Source organism: Gossypium hirsutum, unplaced genomic scaffold (assembly GCF_007990345.1).
Source record: "Gossypium hirsutum isolate 1008001.06 unplaced genomic scaffold, Gossypium_hirsutum_v2.1 scaffold_268, whole genome shotgun sequence".
Classification (NCBI taxonomy): Eukaryota; Viridiplantae; Streptophyta; class Magnoliopsida; order Malvales; family Malvaceae; genus Gossypium; species Gossypium hirsutum.
The window spans coordinates 1,907-22,914 of record NW_024402924.1 but is presented as its reverse complement, the minus strand read 5'-3'; the positions used below and the strand labels follow the sequence as shown (position 1 = coordinate 22,914).

The 21,008-nt window shown below is 33.6% G+C and overlaps 1 protein-coding gene and 2 pseudogenes across 1 annotated transcript; 1 reads left to right on the top strand and 2 right to left on the bottom strand.

The window, feature by feature from the left end:
* Window positions 1–13,334: 13,334 nt before the first annotated feature.
* Window positions 13,335–14,938, bottom strand: LOC107932389 (uncharacterized). Its single transcript, XM_016864361.2, has 5 exons — window positions 14,531–14,938; window positions 14,347–14,440; window positions 14,170–14,207; window positions 13,951–14,086; window positions 13,335–13,854 (listed from the first exon to the last, which is right to left on the bottom strand). Exons 1-5 carry the CDS (start codon window positions 14,858–14,860, stop codon window positions 13,442–13,444), a joined length of 1,011 nt encoding a protein of 336 aa, XP_016719850.1. The 5' UTR covers window positions 14,861–14,938; the 3' UTR covers window positions 13,335–13,441.
* A 17-nt stretch (window positions 14,939–14,955) lies between these two features.
* LOC121226537 (homologous-pairing protein 2 homolog) lies at window positions 14,956–17,334 on the top strand (annotated as a pseudogene).
* Window positions 17,335–17,426: 92 nt separating this feature from the next.
* Window positions 17,427–19,565, bottom strand: LOC121226539 (uncharacterized; annotated as a pseudogene).
* Window positions 19,566–21,008: the final 1,443 nt, after the last annotated feature.

Genomic DNA, 21,008 nt, shown 5'->3' with positions numbered 1-21,008 from the left:
TAACTAATTATACATATACTAATAAACCGAATATTATTTAAACAACCATTTGAATAATTCTTTATCACATGTTCACAATCAGCATAACCATGTTACAAATTCAATACATAAAAATCTTCTTATCCAAGGCTATATTTGACCTATATGTATTTTCTTTACAACCATTCATCAACAATTAAGCACATGTTTAATGGCCGAATGCACATACCTCTTACTCAGCCTTAACAGAATTTTTTTTATCAAGCTTCCATTTCCACTTAACTACGAACCATTTAAAACAATCAATATTTTACACATTGCCGAATGCATATATATATTCATCCAAACTCATAATTTCACAAGCTTAGCCTCATTTAATGACTACTTGTTCATCAAGACATTAAACACATCATGCATAACATACAAAGCATCCTTAGCCAAAAAAATACTATCACAAAACTTCCTTGGCCGAATGTCATCTTTTTCCATTAACTAGATTTTGCCATGGGCTTGCTTCAATACTTGAGACCACTCAAATAAATATTCAAACTTAATCCTTCATTTCATTTCTCATTTTAGCACATATTCGGCTAATATATAAATATATGCTATCAATTTAATTACAATTATAAATTTTCAACTCAAACTCATTCTTTACCTCGTCTTTCACCTTAATTCAAATTCGGCAAGTATATAAACATATATTAGCAATTTAATTATAGCATTCCACAATTAAGCACAAGTTTCATGCTTCACTTTAATTGCCGCATACAATTTGCTCATTTTAATCACCTATAACCTCACTTAACAAAATTCCTAAAACCACATGCACTGATTTAACCACCTTTTTATTCATCAAGGTAATTAACACTCAATTTATAACATATTGCAAATTCATGGCCGAATGCATCAATATTTTAATAAACAATAATTTAGTTCAACTCCCCATTCACTTCTTTATTCAGCATCCGTATAATTACAATCTAAAATTTAAAATATAATTTCCAAGAACTTGGCACAACCTTACTTTACACTTTAATAACCGAATGAAATTTTACTCAAACTTGCCCCTCATAGCAAATTTAATTAGTCTATCCTCATCCATAAACACTTATCATCAAAACATCCACAATCTAATCCTTGAAGCCATGACCGAATGCTTTATGAAATAAATTCACAAAAATTAACATATGGGTCATGTTGTGAGCTTCAAAACTAACAACATTTCGCAAAAATTAAAAATAAAATACATGAAATCTCACCTTAATTCCCAACACCAAGTGACCGAGTGCCTTTGGTGTTCTTTCCTTTCTTTCTTGCTTAGTTACGGCATTAAGAGAAAACAAAGAGAAAAGTTTCTTTGTTTTTATCACCATTCTTTTTTATTTAATTCATGTTTTCAAATTATAAACTATTAAATATTATTTACTAAATATAATATACACATAATGCCAAAATCATAACATCATTACCATCCATTAATGTTAAAAGTGGGCCATTTGACATGCAAGTCCACAACTTTAGTAATTTAACATTTTAATCACTTGGACATTTGCCTATCATATTTTTAAAGTTTCTCAAATATGTCCTTTTTAGCTAATTTCACATCCAAATGACAAAATTAAAACATGAAATTTTTACACATACTTATTCACAAATAATAAGCATAGAATATAACAATTAATTATTTTTGTGACTCGATTTTGTGGTCCCGAAACCACTTTCCGACTAGGGTCAAATTAGGGGTGTCACAATTCCCCCCTTTAGGGATTTTCGTCCCCGAAAATTTCTACCGATGCATAGTTTAGGATAACGTCCTCTTATTGAATTATATCCATATAAACATTAGCTCATCGATAGCAATTGTAATTCATTACTGATTTCGCATCGATCTATAAAATCATTTTCTTATCTTAAAACAAATACATAAACATTTCTACAAGTATGCACATATATCTCATTTTCTTGATTTCATAAGCAATAATCACTTAATTTAATTCACAAATGCATTTCAAACACATATTAAGCACAGATTAACATGTATAATTCACATCATCAACCCACATATTTGTAACCCACATTTTCATTCATGTATAAGCTGTAACCTGACCGAAAGTACACACATACTCAAACATCCCAATAAATATCCTTTATAACTCCATCATATCTCACTATTCAACTTAACCTATTTCCAACAGAAAATCAACTTCTACATACCTGAACATTGAATTCATTTAGCACATTCAATCACCGTCAACGATACCCGTATACAATCGATTAGGCATAGAGCCTCATATAGTATACCAGCATGGGATTTATTTTAGCACATAACCCATATATCCAAAATTATCAGCATTCATCAAAAATTCTTACAGACTTTCAAATGTCGAACTTAATCGAAATAATTTCTTGAACATGATTAACAAAAATAGGAGTTATTTAGCAATAGCACATATACTTCATATACCAATCATCCCATAAACTAAATCCGTAACACATTTATAACATGAATTCATTTCTTAACAACATATCTACCATCTTAAATCAATACCTTCATTCCATACGAGGTCTTACATGAATCTTGTTTTACTCACTTAAATTCTACTGACCGATCTCGCACACATAGTGCTCGGTTGAAGAACTCGCACTCTCAGTGCCTCTAATCATTTGCACACATAGTGCCCCTATTCATTTGTTGTTACATATTGAAATGACTTAACCAAGTCTATAAACATCATGTATGTACACTTTTAAACATATCCTTTCATTTAACTTTGAATTCATATAGTAATGAACACTTAAACTTTGCTCAAATTACCGGCACGAAGCCTATTAGGCACGAAGGCCCGAATACACATCACCAGCATGAATGCTCTTCGGGACCTAGATCGGATATAACACCAGCACGAATGCTCTTCGGGACTTAACCCTGATATAACTCCAGCACGAATGCTCTTCAAGACTTAGCCCGGATATAACACCAGCACGAATGCTCTTCAAGACTTAGCCCAGATATAACACCAGCACGTATACTCTTCGGGACTTAGCCCGGATATAACACCAGCACGTATGCTCTTCGGGACTTAGACCGAATATAACTCCAGCACGAATGCTCTTCGGGACTTAGCCCGGATCATCGGTGAGACCTTTAGCTCGGATGAAATCTCCACAAGAAGCCAGCGGGTCTTACACCGGGCATAATCTCAAGTTTCATGTATAATTAATCGCATGGTACAACATTTCACATAAATCATCACATTTGTAATTCATTTGCCTCATTCGCATATAGACATATAACATGCACCTTAACTTTATGTCGTAAATATCATTCGACTCTAATATGTATATACTTCTTTTACTAAACTTTCGGCTCATTAGGCAAACACACATAAGCATATATCCCCAATCTTTTTCTTTGTTTAATTCTCTAATAGCCATTCGACTACATAACAAACATGTAAACCTTATCATGGTAAGGACAATAGGACATCATTCATCTATCATACATGTATATCATGGCATTTTAAATTAAATACCAAAATCAATTACTCAAAACTTATTTATTATACCTTTCTCAATATTGACACATCATAAACATGTCTCAGTCCTCTCAATACCATCTGCTACAACTCGATCGGGATCGAAATTCATTACAGTATAAGAAACACTTTTTTTTAATTGTCAAAAATCATCACACTATCATATTATCACTCTATGGCATGTACAACTAGACTCACATGTGCTACGTTAGTCCTAGAATAAACTAAATCGTAGCTCTGATGCCAATAAAATGTAACACCCCTATCCCGTAACCGTCGCCGGAATAGGACGAGGCGTTACCAGAAAATTTTGAAGCAGATCAAAACAGTAAAATTTTGAACATTTTTTTTCTTTTTCGTGAATAAAGATTGTTCATTTAATTAAATTTCTAAACACAAACAAAGATCAAACTTATAACTTATAAAAGTAGACTTCCAAAAGATGCCATATTCGCATGGCTTATAAACAATAGTTATGATATCATTCTAGTATAATATATCCTATACATGCCATAAGCTAAATCCAAATCACAAGGTTTCCATAATAGTAGATAGTGTGATGAAGTGCTGACGATCCCCGAGCTGGTAATCAGAGTTTACAATCTATAAAACAAAGACAAAAGACAAAAACGGAGTAAGCTTACATAAGCTTAGTAAGTCTTAAGTAAAACGATAATTTTGCAGAATCAAATTTAATTATCATTTATCACTCGATTTTTCTAATCATTGAAGTCAATCTAGAGCTCCATAACGAACTATAATTTCAATAACCACATCATTTAGTTGCCACAAATTATTTCATGATAATGACCAAAATGGTCAAATATTCGTATGCTCACAAGGCACACTTAGCTCATAATTACACTCTAATCTAAATGCCTCTATTATAGTTTAATCGAATACATTCTTATGGCATAACACATTGGCCAAATGTATCATAGTCACATGGACTGTGGTCACATTTGCATTCATACACTTATTCACATATGCATCGCTTTGTATACTTTTGATCTAATCCGAATTGAAAATCACATACGAGTACCTGATACATACCTGGCCAACTTAATGTACTGAACATCTTTAACTGTCGTTTCATTACTAAGCCTCATCGTCTTAGACCTTGTAGAAACCCCGTTTAACAATATCAAGAGATCTCACCATTCCATCAAATAGTTCAAACCTCATGCACGCATATATAGTTTATCTATTTCTTCCAAATTTGATTCACATAGTCTTTCGCATCTAGAAACCTCATATCTACTTCTAATTCAATCAATCAAACTAAAACATAATACTTTTACCATGTTTGGTTTCCATATTTAGAAGCACATAGTAATATCATAATCTATCATGAATAGATTCATAGAGTCACTACTCATTTAGCATAACATATACTTTTTCAATAATCATAATCACTTGCTCAAACGTACTCGTTTCATGCACATACATGAATATATATATATAAAACTTAATTCCTTATTGCATAATCACATCAAAACTTTCGAGTATTTCAACGTGGCATGTATTGAATTACAGTATGGGTACGCAAAGAACCAAACATAAACCTTATCACATATACGTAGGTTGACAAAATACAATCCTTCCCTTGCATTTGTACATTTAGCCGAATACAATTTATTCTCAATTTATAAGTCCTTTTGGCCGAATATTCACAATTACATATATAAATCTCAGTACATACTTTTCTTTACTTAAAGCTCATACGATAAATTTAAATCAAATACTTTGTCATACTAACAACCATTGACCGAATAGATTATTCCCTTATTCAAAGATATAATAATCATTCCCACATATGTATCGTTCTTTAATACTAATAATTCACCGAATCGTTGGCCGAATGTACACGAGTATATACATAAAAGCTTAATATATACTACATTATACAAGCATACCAAGACTGATTAGGTCATCCTCATTTTCGCAATAAAATAATCAATCACATATACGTTTTTCTTGAATGCTAGTGATTCACTTTGAGGTAAACTTACAAATGAGGAGGTAATATGTATCTGAACATCTTAAATGTATAGTACTTACTTGATGATAGCTCACTGCGAACATTTAAAATCATAATCTTACTTAATTCACCAGCATTAAGCCTGCGGGACTTTAAACCCGGATACAATCCCAACATGAAGCCAGCGGGTCTCTAACCCGGATACAATCTCAGCATAATTCATTTAATATATATTTATATTTTTACTAACTTTGGCCTCATTAAATATCTAATATTGCACACTTTTCACAATTGGTCATTCGGCCTTATCACATATTCACTTACACATATATCACATTAACCATTCGGCCTTATCACATGTATGCACTTTCACATTCATCACATTGGCCATTCGGCCTTATCACATATACACACTTTCACATTCATCACATTGGCCATTCGATCTTAAGCTAGATATTACGCCTTGTCATTTTATTTTGTCTTAGGTACAAAATCACATTAGTAAATTGATTCAAATACGTAAAATTTTCCATTTGGCCTTAGAACATATCATGGCCACATCATATTTTTCAATTTAGCCATTTCTATAATAGTATCCATTAATCAAAACTCAAAATAGGTTTAATTACTTAGAGACTTACCTCGAATGTCGTCGAACGACTACGGATCGGCTATTTGGTTAGTTTAGCTTTTCACCTATCCGAATTAGGCTCCTTAAGCTCTTGAGCTTAATCTAAAACAAATTTAACTTATTAAAATCCCATTGTGCTTGCTGATGGCCGAATACCACAAGAAATTTAATAGGCCATATAACTACTTTTAGCTCAATATAAAATAATCGTACACATCTTTAATCACCTTAAACAAATTACTAAGTATTATAGAAAATCAAAGCATACTCATCGTTAGCCTTATTCGGCCATCTCAATACATTCTAAGTGACCATATGTATATACGTCTATACTAAAGTGCTTTACATTAATAACACTATATCAACAATGTATAATGCCGACCCCTTTAAACTAATTATCCATACAAATATTATTTGTACACATTTCCTTACCTAAATTTCACATTCGGCAACCACTTAATCAACTTAACAAATTTTCTATACTTCAAAACCACAAGTAAATATCATAATTTGTATCATTACATCGATTAAACTAAATCATGCATTAGCTTTTAGCACATTCGGCCATTCAAGAGACAACCCAATTAACATTCAAACCTTTTTAAGCTTAGATTTCCTAAGGCCGAATATCACATAAAAACCTTTAATACACATGCAAAGTTTACACTTTAACTAATTATACATATACTAATAAACCGAATATTATTTAAACAACCATTTGAATAATTCTTTATCACATGTTCACAACCGGCATAACCATGTTACAAATTCAATACATAAAAATCTTCTTATCCAAGGCTATATTTGACCTATATGTATTTTCTTTACAACCATTCATTAACAATTAAGCACATGTTTAATGGCCGAATGCACATACCTCTTACTCATCCTTAACAGAATTTTTTTTATCAAGCTTCCATTTCCACTTAACTACGAACCATTTAAAACAATCAATATTTTACACATTGCCGAATGCATATATATATATATATTCATCCAAGCTCATAATTTCACAAGCTTAGCCTCATTTAATGACTACTTGTTCATCAAGACATTAAACACATCATGCATAACATACAAAGCATCCTTAGCCAAAAAATACTATCACAAAACTTCCTTGGCCGAATGTTATCTTTTTCCATTAACTAGATTTTGCCATGGGCTTGCTTCAATACTTGAGACCACTCAAATAAATATTCAAACTTAATCCTTCATTTCATTTCTCATTTTAGCACATATTCGGCTAATATATAAATATATGCTATCAATTTAATTACAATTATAAATTTTCAACTCAAACTCATTCTTTACCTCGTCTTTCACTTTAATTCAAATTCGGCAAGTATATAAACATATATTAGCAATTTAATTATAGCATTCCACAATTAAGCACAAGTTTCATACTTCACTTTAATTGTTGCATACAATTTGCTCATTTTAATCACCTATAACCTCACTTAACAAAAATTTTTAAAACCACATGCACTCATTTAACGACCTTTTTATTCATCAAGGCACTTAACACTCAATTTATAACATATTGCAAATTCACGGCCGAATGCATCAATATTTTAATAAACAATAATTTAGTTCAACTCCCCATTCAATTCCTCATTCGGCATCTGTATAATTACAATCTAACATTTAAAATATAATTTCCAAGAACTTGGCACAACCTTACTTTACACTTTAATAACCGAATGAAATTTTACTCAAACTTGCCCCTCATAGCAAATTTAATTAATCTATCCTCATCCATAAACACTTATCATCAAAACATCCACAATCTAATTCTTGAAGCCATGACCGAATGCTTTATGAAATAAATTCACAAAAATTAACATATGGATCATGTTGTGAGCTTCAAAACTAACAACATATCGTAAAAATTAAAAATAAAATGCATGAAATCTCACCTTAATTCCCAACACCAAGTGACCGAGTGCCTTTGGTGTTCTTTCCTTTCTTTCTTGCTTAGTTACGGCATTAAGAGAAAACAAAGAGAAAAGTTTCTTTGTTTTTATCACCATTCTTTTTTATTTAATTCATGTTTTCAAATTATAAACTATTAAATATTATTTACTAAATATAATATACACAGAATGCCAAAATCATAACATCATTACCATCCACTAATGTTAAAATTGGGCCATTTCACATGCAAGTCCACAACTTTAGTAATTTAACATTTTAATCACTTGGACATTTGCCTATCATATTTTTAAAGTTTCTCAAATATGTCCTTTTTAGCTAATTTCACATCCAAATGACAAAATTAAAACATGAAATTTTTACACATACTTATTCACAAATAATAAGCATAGAATATAACAATTAATTATTTTTGTGACTCGATTTTGTGGTCCCGAAACCACTTTCTGACTAGGGTCAAATTAGGGGTGTCACAGACTGGGAAGAAATGGCCTGGCTTAAGAAATAATTGGCTCAAGAATTCGAAATCAAAGACTTTAGAAAGTTACAATATTTCCTCGAAATAGAAGTAGGTAGATCGATAGAGGGAATCTTTATTTCCCAAAGAAAATATATCTTGGATATTCTGAAAGAGACTAGCATGTTAGGTTGCAAACCAACAGAATCATACATTGGGAGTAATCACAAGTTACAAGTAGGAATTGGTGAAATAGTGGATAAAGGGAGATATCAAAGACTCATTGGATGATTGATTTATCTAGCCCATATTCAACTTGATATAACTTATGCGGTTAGTTTGGTAAGCCAGTTTATGCATGATCCTTGCAAAACCAATATGTAGGCAGTATTGCAAATTTTGTGTTATTTGAAGTCTGCACCAAACAAAGGTTTTCTCTTCTCCAAAATAGTCATCTCAAGATAGAAGTATTTACATATGCAGATTGGGCTGGTTCTTTTGATGACGGAATGTAACAACCATTTTCAGTGAATTCGGAACAGTGGTTCGGGACCACAAATCTGACTCCACAAGGAAATTATTTTAATATTATTGCATGGTCTGCATTATGATAGGAATGTTGTATAAAAATTTCGTTAAGATAATTTTACCGATTACATGTCTAATTTGATAAAGGACCGAATTACATAAAATGCAAAAGTTAAATTTTAGTAGCTAAAAGAATCAAATAGTTATGGAATTCAAAATTAGAAGTCCTTATATGGTAAATAGACCATTAAGAGGAGTTAGTAGATAAGTATAATTATTCATCCATGGAAAATTAAATAAAGAAAATGACTAAATTGGAAAGTAAAAATAATTAAAGATGATAAGTAATAAAATAATGAAAATATCATCATATTATCATCTTTCCCAAATTTTTTTTACATGGAAACCCTATTTAGAAGAGTTTGAAGATAGCAAGCTTATTTGGTTCAATTAGGTGAGTATTCAAGTCTCGTTTTTAATGATTTTTATGTTTCCGAGATCATAATAGTTTAATCTAGCTATCTCGGGGATTAATTTGCAAAGTTATCAAGGTACTAGGGTTTTACCGTGGATGAATATGCATGAATTATAAAGTTTTATGGTAGAAAATGAAAGGTTGTTGATAGATAAACAACTTTTGTAAAGGAAATTTTGATGAAATTATGATTTAGGGACTAAATTGAAAAGTTGTAAAATTCCTAGAAAAATTCTGATTTTTATGAAATACATGGGCTGCAAATGTTATATGTAAAAATTGGCTAGGCTTGAAATAAGGATTAAATTGCATAAATTTCATTTTTCGAGCTTAGGGACGAAATCATAATTAGATAAAAACCATTTTGCCTAAAGATATGAATTGGATTGAATTGAATATGAATTGTATTAAATTGAGTTAAATTTACTCGTATTGATCTGGATAAACTAAATACGGAATTGGATCGAGGAAAGAAAAAAGTATCGGATTAGTAGATTACAATTCACAAACACTTCTCAAGGTAAGTTCGTGTAATTAAATTGTATTTTTTTTATGTTTGAATTGAATGTTATGTATGTGAAATGTATAAAATTGTCATGTATAATAATGGATCACATATCCAATAATACCCGATAAGTAATAAGTCCTATTTGGATAAATGAGACTCGATGGATACAGGGTTCCCGAATTGGTTATGGTCCTACATATGTTACGGACACACCATAGCTCGAAAGAGCGTCCCGTTATTAGCCCTCTCGAGCTTCCCGTTATATAGTTCTTGTGAGCTTCCCGTTAATAACTCTTTGGAGCATCCTGATTGGTTGTGATTCTGCATGTGTTGTAGACACACCACAGCTCTGATGAGTGTTGCGATATATGGCTTTTTGTGAGCTTCCCGATTAAAGGCTCTTTGTGAACTTCCTGATTAATGGCTCTCTAGAGTTTCCTGATATGGCTCGCTTGAATTTCTCGATATATGGCTATCTGGAGCTTCCTGATTAATGGCTATTCAGAGCTACCCGTTATTGGCTTATATGAGCCTCCTGTTACATGGCTCTTATGAGCTTCCCATTATACAACCTGGATAAGCTTCCTGTTATATGGCTCGAGAGAGAGCTTTCCGTTTATGTACTCGTATGAGCACTTTCGAATATGAATTGACGAATTTCAATTTTGTACACTTTGTGTGTACTACCCATGTATCTATCGATACTTTAAATAATTGAGACAAAATGTTATGAGTATATACTTGAAATATAAAGATATGAAGTGTTCATGTTTCATGGATATTTGATGTGAAAAGTATATGTATATTGAAATTGAATATTGATGAGTTCATAAATGTTTCTTGTTATTCATATGAATTACATAACTAACATGCTTGATGAGGATATGTGTTTAAGCAAATTGGCTTGAGCATTTTTATTTGCTTACCTTAAATATGAATTAAATGGTAAGTTAATTTCATGTTATACGAACTTACTAAGCATTAAATGCTTACTCTGTTTTATTTTCTCTGTTTTATAGTACTTTGGAAGCTCGTTGGGTTGGAAGCTTGACGGTGATAACTCACGCTATTCATCGACTCATTTCAGTATAAATAGTAAATTAATTTTGGTTATAATGGCATGAATAGGTTTAAATAGCTAATATAGATGTTTTGGTTGTTATTAGCCATTAGGATGGCTTATGGTGAATATGTTTTGATATATTATATGAAATAATGTCATGTTTGATATGAGTGTTTAGTATAGTTAATTGATAGTAAGCTTCATAAATATGTCTATATGTATATTTGGTCAAATAGGTAAGTTTGGATATATGGATTTATGAAGTAATATGTCATGCATAAGACTTGATTTTTGGCTTGGTTTAAATGTCTTGGATTGGTTGTGTATGTGTTAAAGTGTTTATGTAGGTGAAAGACTAATTGGGTGAGAAAAGTGGCCTTGAAAATGACCTATTTTCGTCCACATGGGCGGAGACACGGAAGTGTGTCTCAGCCGTATGTGACACACGGCCTGGCACATGGGCGTGTGGTTTGGCCGTGTGTCCCCTGCATTTTTAAAATTTAAAACAGAATGTTCAGGATTTGCACACGGGGCTTGTGGCTTGGCCATGTGACCCTTGCACCTACACATGGCCTAGCACACGAGCGTGTGACTTGGCCGTGTGACCCAAGTTAGAAAGTTACACAGGTACAGACACAGGCTGGGACACGGCCATATGCCCCATTTCGAATGCCCACACGGCCTGACCACACGGGTGTGTGTACCCTGCACCTAGGAAAAAATTTAAAATTTCGAGAAAAATTCTCTTAGTATCTAATTTAGTCCCAATTTGTTTCTAATGTCTCATATAAGGGACTTTATGAATAATATCTGACATGAATGTTAAATAATATGAAATGTCTATATTTGATCTATTTATTCCGGTAATGCTCTGTAACCCTGTTCAGGTGACAGATACGGGTTAGGGGTGTTACACAAATGGTCTGCAACAGGTTATTGTACTCTTGTAGAAGGAAACTTAGTCACTTGAAGGAGCAAGAAACAAAGTGTTGTGGCTCGATCAAGTGCAGAGGTTGAATATAAAGTCATGGCTATGCTGTAAAAGGTATTGGAAGAGCTAAAGTTGTTGAACGAAAATGAATCAACCTTGTATTGTGATAGCAACACGGCCATCAACATAGCTCAAAATCCAGTGCATCACGATAGAACCAAGCATATTGAAATAGATCGTCGTTTTATCAAGAAAAAAGTAGCCAGTGGTGCTTTAATTCTATCTTATCTAGCATCCGAAAAGCAGTTGGTTGGTGTTTTTATAAAAGGGCTCAATTGTAAAACTTATCATAATCTTCTTTGCAAGTTGGGCATGCGAGACATCTATGCACTAACTTGGAGGGAGTGTTGAGAATCTTTGATTATTTGATAGAATTGAATAACATAATTTTAGAGATTACAATTGATTTTTAAGGATTTGATTTAGAGATATTCTTTTCTTAATTGGTTCAATACTTCATGTATATATAGTTGTACACATTCTAATAAATAAATACTTTTTAGTGAGTTTTTTTCTCAATACATTAGAGTATTCACCTCTAATTTCATCAAATAAAATTCAAAAAAATAATTTAAAAAAATAATTGAAGATTGAGGTTTAAAAATTTGAAATTGAAATTAAAATTTGAAGATTAAAAATATAAAATTGAGAATTGAGGATTGAAGATTGAAAATTGAAAATTTAGAATAGAAGAATGAGTACGGAGCATTTGGTTGAAAAGAATGAAATTTAGAAGAGTTTATATAAGAATTTTTTATGGCTGTTGAAACCTTACTAGTCGTTCTAGCATATTAATATAAATTAATCCTTCTCGCTGGCTGAAAAAATAAGACTCGGTTGACAAAAACACAAGCAAAGACACTACTTTCTAGAATAAAATAAAAATAGGCAAATATTATTTTGGCTCTCCAAAGAAATTCTTAAAGTGTTGTCTTTGTGAAATTCGCAACATTTTTATAAAAATGGTCCAGCTCATTTTCACGTGACTATTAATGTATTATAGTAAAAAACTGTTCTGTCAATGAAGTTTTTAGGAGAGTTGCCTAGATTTAGGTCTCATTATGCGCAAACGCGATGAATTATGTGAACTCTATCCATATTTATTTTGATCTAGCCTGGATTTGTAAACTCTTCAGCGGTTGGTTGCTAGTTAAAATTCAGGAATGAAAAAAAAAAAAAGTCTTTGCAATTGCGATACTTATCTTTTTCTCCAGAAATATGCACAAGAAACAGATGCCAAAAGCTTCAGCTGCTCTTCGAACTTCATCTGAGTTAAATTAACCAAAAGCAAAAACCGGGACAATTTCGTTTGTTCTTTTTATAACAAATAGAGCTACAAATTACTGCAGCAGACAAACTATTGGTCCTCAAGATTTAAAAAGAGAAGATAGGCAACTAAGCCAACCACAGGGATAAATCTAAGATAACTCACTACACCAACTTTGCTTTTCTCAACATTTTGTAGGTTCTCACCAATCAACCAAGGCTGAAAGATTGTGTATAAACATATGTCCCAAATGAAGGCATAAGCCAGTCTTTCTGAACCTAAATAACTTACCAAGAACTGCCACCTGTCTGTTATGTTTCCAAACTCACCGTCCATTCGACCATAAAGAGCCCATATTGCAGAAAACACACATACAGCCCCACCAATTAATCCCACTACGGCTGCACCATTTGTCATCACGGAGCCTAGAGGAGAGAGCTTGCTAGGACGGCTATCTGCATCAGCTTCGTTCAGCCGGATTGCCATGTAAGGAATTAAGAATGCTGCAGCAGGTCATGGAGGAGTAATGCAATTAGATTCATCACATGCTAGATGGGTTATGTTATAATTTTGAGAGTATGGTAGGAAAAGAAGCGTACTGTTGGTGAGAAACATCTGCAGTCCCCATAGAACATCGAGGGAACTTTTGTATCTGTCCCTCTTGCGATCAGTGAATAACAATGGAGCAAACATCAGTGTCCACCCAATAACAAAGTTGAACAATCCCTCAGACATCTGATCCATAAATACTAATGGTATTAGATTAATAAGCCTATGTATAAAACAATTAATTTCACCAAATAGTGATGCTTGCTTACAGGATGAAGGACTGGGGCATCAATCAGACGAATACCGACTACTCTGCCAAAAAAGGGTTCCAATTCCATTCATTGGATAGATCATCATCAAGGAAAGAACACAATAAAAAAAAATTTAGAGAAGCTAACAGATTTCTTCTACTGAGAACCATGCAAGTATTAGATGTCTGTATGTACCAGCATTGGTCAAAGGCAAAATGAAGAAGAAATTGAGAGAAAGACCGATGAGTTCGTTTATTGTGTTGGAACTGATGGCCCATACAGGGTCTCCCTGGTTAACTCAAAAAAAAAAAAAGAAGAAGCTTTCAGCTGCGAATAAAATGAAGAGAAAGTAGGAAAAGAAATAAAAGAGGAAGCTTACAGGAGCATAGGGAAGCAAAAAGAGCCACAAGATGTAAACAGCCTCAGCGGCCCACAGACTCAGCTGAAGGACTCGCCGAAGAGGACCATCCTGATCGCTTCCTTCCGAGATGGAGCTCAAGGCGGTGGACTTGCGACGGGACGCGCGGCAAACAATGGGCATGGAATGGAGGGTAGAAAAGGAGGTTGTGGGCCATGTTTCGCCGTGATGTTTGCAGGGGTAGCGGCTGGGCAGTGGAGGAGGGTTGGAATTGAAGGGTGTTGGTCTTGGAAGAGCCCAGCAATGGGTTTGGCAGAGCAAAGATTGAGTAGCTAGTACAGCCATGGCCATGCCCTTCACTTACTCTCCATCCCCCAGCTTTGCTGATGAAAAATATGGCTGGATTGGTGATACGTGGTTCACTCATCGACCGGGTTTTCTTTATTATTTTTGAATTTTTTTATCCAAGTAATGAAAAGTGAAACGATGCCGTTTCAATGGCCCTTTCTTTAATACCGCCTCGGTTCTACCTTACACATGGCTTTGGTTTTTTTTTTAATTGTCTTCTGAGGGAAAACAAATCGTTCAGAAGAAGAAATTATTTTCCCGCGCATTTTAATCTAAAATCGCCGATCGATGGCTCCGAAATCCGACAACACCGAAGGTACCACCGTCTATTTCTCTTCTTCATTCTTTCAGATTTTAGGCATTGATTTTTGAATTTAATCCTAAAGGGAAATTTCGTTTATTACCCACTTATATTTTGTGTTGATTGATTGAAGCTCGATTCTTATTTTTTCTTCTTTCTAAATCTCTTTCAAAATTTATTTGCAGCAATCGTGCTCAACTACGTGAATGAGGTAAGCTTTTTTCTTTCTTTTGATTTCTGTTAAGTCTTACGTTTAGATTCTAATTTCTTGTTCTGGTTTCAATTAGGTTCCATTATTTTATTCGTTATTTGGATAATTTATATTAAGGTCATTGTTAGAGGAAATTTAGTTTTTAGACTCTGCATTGAAGTCTTTCTTTTCGTTATTTCTCGCTACTCACTTTGATACATTTTCCTTCATTTTCATCTTAATTATGTGGCTGCCTAACTCCATCCACACGTAATTGCAAATTACAAGAAAAATGATTATAATTATAATAAAAAAAAGGTTAGTGAGAGTATTCATTTGATGAGAGTAATTACGATGTCTTTTGATAATTTGTTATGAAGTGATATTTCATCTTTAATTATGTGGCTACTTAACTCCACTCACAACTGTAATAGGGAAAAAAAAAGATACCAATAATTATAAAATGGAGGTTAACTAGACTATTCATTTTGATGAAAACTATCTCAGCTTTTGCTGTACAATTTCTTTTAAAACGAAATTAAAAAAGAGAGAGGGGGAGAGGATTGAGATAAATAACCATTCACTGATAGTGCATTTCTGCAAGTACTTATGATTACTTGTTGAAATCTGTATTCAACCTGACGTTTCTTTTTATAAACCAGCAAAATCGGCCTCTAAATTCTCAAATGTTGCCGATTCTCTACAAAAGTTTAACCTCAAAAAGGCTTCCATTCAAAAAACACTGGATAGTCTTGCTGATAGTGGAAAAATTTCATTCAAGGAGTATGGTAAGCAGAAGATATACCTTGCTCGTCAAGACCAGTTCAATATCCCCAACAATGAAGAGCTTGCTTCTATGAAGGAAGAAAATGCCAAACTGCAGGAACACCTTGATCAACAAAAAAAGCAATCACTGAGGTTGAGGGAGGTAATGAAATGATAATCCTTGAACACCAGATTAGTATTCTGCTAGAAGGGGTAGCAGATACCTTTTTGAACATGTCAGCCCTTGTCTTAAGATTCTAACTTTTCGGTTTTACTTTTCTATTTCTTTATAAGGAAATGTTCTCAAGTTGTGTCATGTAAACATCGGTATATACTGTTGTTTCAGAAATTAAAAGCTTGCAGTCTAATCTAACTCTGGAACAGATTCATGACAAGGAAGCTAAACTGAGGAAAGAGGTAAGACTAATTTACCAATATAGGAGCTTTTCATTCCTCTTTATCAAAACTGGTTGCAGATGTTTCTGCCGAAGTAAGTGAGAATATTTTTGACATTGTTTGTTATGCATCAGGTTAAGGAAATGGAGGATAAATTAGTTAAATTGCGTGGAGGAGTAACTCTGGTTAGGCCAGAGGAAAAAAGGCAGTTGAAGCCATGTATCTGAGAAAATAAGCCTGTGGAGAAGACGGAAAAGCATGTTCAAGGATCTATGGATGCTATAACGGAGAACTCACCTAAGGATCTAAAGGAATTCAAGGTTCCAAAGCTCCATTCTTTTAGCAGTAATCCACATTTTGCACCATAAAATTTATCTGACATTGGCTTGTATTTGCAGGAGGAACTGGGAATTGAATATGATGAAGATGTTGGTGTGAATTTACAATCATTCTCTGAGCTCCTTCAGCATGGGAAGAAGCGGGCTAGAGGTCAGTAACTTAATGTGAAGCGGTACATACTTGGTCATCAACTCAGACTCAGATTTTGGTATTCTCTGGAGATAATATGTTCAGATATTTGTAGTTTCTTCATCCTTGTTAGAGGTCTAAACTGTTACTTCTGTATCCCACAGAGTTCCTCTTTAAATGCACGTTACATGCCTATGTTATTGTTAGGTCATTTATGTAAAGCTAGGTTTTATAGACTCATAACCTTTGGTTATTAATATTACAAGCCAAAGCATATTATTCTATGAGCAGCCTATTTGATCACAGTTTATAAATATGAAAAATCTTAAGTCTTAATCCATTATCTTTTCTGATGATATTCCCTGTTTAGATTGTATGTAGTACTTTCTATAGGAACCTGGTATAGTATAACAAATAATTAGGCTTCACAAAAGAATCATTCCAAATATTCTACATTAAGTTTACATCTGATAAAAAATAACAAAAGAAATATCAAAGACCAAAACCAACTTATACACTCAACCAAAGCTATATTTGCAACTCCATGGAACTTACAACATTTAATTTATTCGCGCTCCTCAATATCCTGTCACTTGGTCCAAGTCCTCGAGGAAAACAGCACCTTATTTATGGTAAAGTGTCATTTACCTTTCATCCATGTGTGCAGTGGGTTTTCAGGTCGAGTCTCCACCTTCAAGCCAACAGGAAGCTTGAAGGAAACATCAGTCAAGTTTCTTTTCTGAGTGCTCACCATCATTATCTGTATCTAGGACCTTGCCTTTAAGCTTCCTTGCATTCAAATCAAAACTTGAACCACGGGAATCATATTTATCATCATCACTCTCATAAATAACCACTTCCTTCTCCAATAGCTTGAGTGGGTCCACTTCGTCGAATGACATTGTCCTAAGGTCTATGATTCCCTCTGCTGATCCTTCACTTGAAGGACTAGACATCTTGATTTCTGGTGCCTTCTTGGTATGATTCAACTCCACTGCTTGACTACCATGATTTTCCATATCTTAGAATTTGCTTCTTGTTTGTCAACACTGTGTTCTGTCGAGTATTGGGACCGTTCTGATCATCAGGATCATAGGAATCAGACCGAGAGAGTTCCACAGCTGCTCTTGCAGCTGCTGCTGCATAGGCAGCTGACTCAAAGGCTGCTTGAGCTGCATCGCTACATCCCTGTATTTTCTCCTTGTTTTATGAATCAGAGAACTCATCATCATCTCCTGCATCATGACTTGCCTTAACTGATATCTCCTGCTTCTTGCTTACATCCAGATTTCCCTGTATTGATAACATAACCGGCATGCCATTCGTTATTTCTATATTCTAGTCAGTTGATCCTTATAGTAAATTACATACCTCGCTGGAATCAGTGGTTTCCTCGAGTTGTAAGCAATGCCGTACTCGGCAGCAATCTGGTTGAGCACATTCCTTCTGCTCTGCAAGTCTGGTTGTCTGGTTGACAGCTTCTGTATAATCTGTGGAGCCAAAGATTAAGTTATAGCTACTGCAGATCTGTATTATGCCAGTGAAAAGTCATTCACATTTCGCAAGATTTGTAGGATCTTATAATATCATACTAAACTCTGAAATCTGTAGATTTCCTTCACAAGCAACCACTAGTAAGCACATGCAATCTCAGGAACACTGTTCATTCAGATGCTACCAAATCTAACAATAAGGTTCTGGTATATACTAGTTTTTAAAGTTAATAGATATATTGATGAAATCAAGACTTACCTTAGCGTTCACTCCACAATTGTTGCGCAGCTCGATTGCACGAGCAGCGAATTCTTTGCCGTAGTGAGATGTAAAAACGGCACGAATCTCTAGAAGCTCGGGAAAATCCCCACACCTTGAAGATGCAAAGAGCAAGCGGATATAGCCTCCTTGAGCTCGTCAGGGCATACTCTGCAACAGAACACAAATTGAGGATTATCAAGAAATTGAAACCCGATAAGGAAAAAACAAGGAAATGATGGAGAAACATAACCTGTCCTGCTCAATGAGATGGAGTCGTTCAATAACCAGATTACAATACCTTCAAGTATAACGAAGACGTCAACATGTTTTGCTCTTGATCACCTGGTCAACCTGTCGAACAACCCCCCCCCCCCCAAACAAGGTTAGAATTTAGACCCAAGAAGAAAAAAAAACATATTTCCAGAAAGAAAGATGGATGAAATGGTTGTTACTCTAAGAAGAGCCCGATCATGATGGGCAAGTTGAAGGAGCTGTACAACATCGGAACGAGCTTGGTTGCAGCGAATCTGATGCTGGTTCTTGAAAACAGCAAGACGAGAATGGCAAGATGACTAGTGATTTGAACTTGGATGGCTTGAAGCCTCGTCCAAGCAATGCAGCAAGCTTCTTCCCATAAGCTTTTGCCACTGCAAACCTACCTCTCTCGTGTGTGTATGTGTGTAACAGGAGAGGAGCTTTTAGCAGAGAAAGTGAAGAAACAAGGCAAGGCTTGTGTTATGTTGTTTTTACGTCCCAACCGGAGGGAGATAGATAGGTAGGCAGCGTAGTTATATGGGACCGGTTACGTGTTCCATGCGATTCTTGACAGCCATGTCATTTTATAAAAGTCATTTATTATTTCAGTCCTCTACTTATCAAATGGAATGTGGTTCTACACTTTAATTAATATTATTGTCCCTACTTTATAATATCCTTAATTAGCCTAATAGTTAATATCATTAACTATTTTAGTTAAATTTATGTAGACTCATAAAATAAAAAAAACGTTTTCTTTCAGGTTTCAACATAATAAATTTCATTCAGCTGTTTAGCTAGAATTTAGAAATTCTTCTTTTTTAAATAATTACAATTGAATAGTTAATTAAATTAATTATTAATACTAATTTATGATATTATAAAGTAAATAGACAAATGTCAAAATTACACAAACTTTGATTCAATATATAATATCAACATAAACTTTTATTTGGTGTAATATATATAAAAAATTTTGATTGTGGTTGAGTATATACACGAAATTTAATGTGAATTCTTGTAAACATGGTAAAGAAGTAAATACATTAAATTTTTTTATAGTAGATAAATATAATTATTTGTGCATTTAATATATAAACTTAAAATGATGTTATATAATAATTTTTATAATTTGTGAAAATTAGATAAAATTAAAATTACACGAATGAATTACAAAAAAACAAAATTATGTATAAGATTACAAATGAGACCAAAGTTGATGTATTGATTGAAATGGGAAATTAAATGTAAAGACTAAATTTACGTTTAAGTATAACAAGCTGGACAGAAAAACAAATTGACCTTTCTAAAACAAAATGAAGAATGCGTAAGTGGGAAACGAAAAGAAAGAAACAAAGATTTAAGACGCGGTTGGGGCGTCAGTTTCGAGTGACACGCTTGAAATTGACCCCGATCCTATTTTATCACTACACAGCATTTTCAGGCACGTGAACAACAACCAAAGGGCAAAAAATCACAACATAATTTTTGTGTAGAAAAATGAATTTCTTTTTTTTCCGAAAATTAAATATTAGATATTATTTTTAAAGAAAAAATATAGATAACTAATGTGTCATTACAGCTTTCTTTCCTAATTAAAAATAGAAATTTTTTAAAAAAGAAGCGTGATTTGCACAAAGGGCAGGAGAGCGTAGCCGCTGGGGAAAAACCTGACTTCAATCAGAAGCTTCGTTTCGTTTCTGTCGTAAAGGACTTTCCGTAAGAAACCAAAAAACAAGAAAAGTATTAGTAAAAAAAATGTATAAGTAGAACATAATTGTTTGTTTGTTCATTTAATTAAAAAGTATTGGCGGACAATGAACAAGCTATGGCATATGTTAAAATGCCGACGTAAAACTAGATACTTCCGTCAATCTTTCTTGATAACCCATGCATTCAACTCAGGATTTTCTTTTTGTACAAACATTTTAAAACAGAAAATTAATTTCGGTAAAATTAAAGAAGTAAAAGATCCAACTTGGAGTGATGATAGTAAAATCAATAAGACATGTGCTAAACTA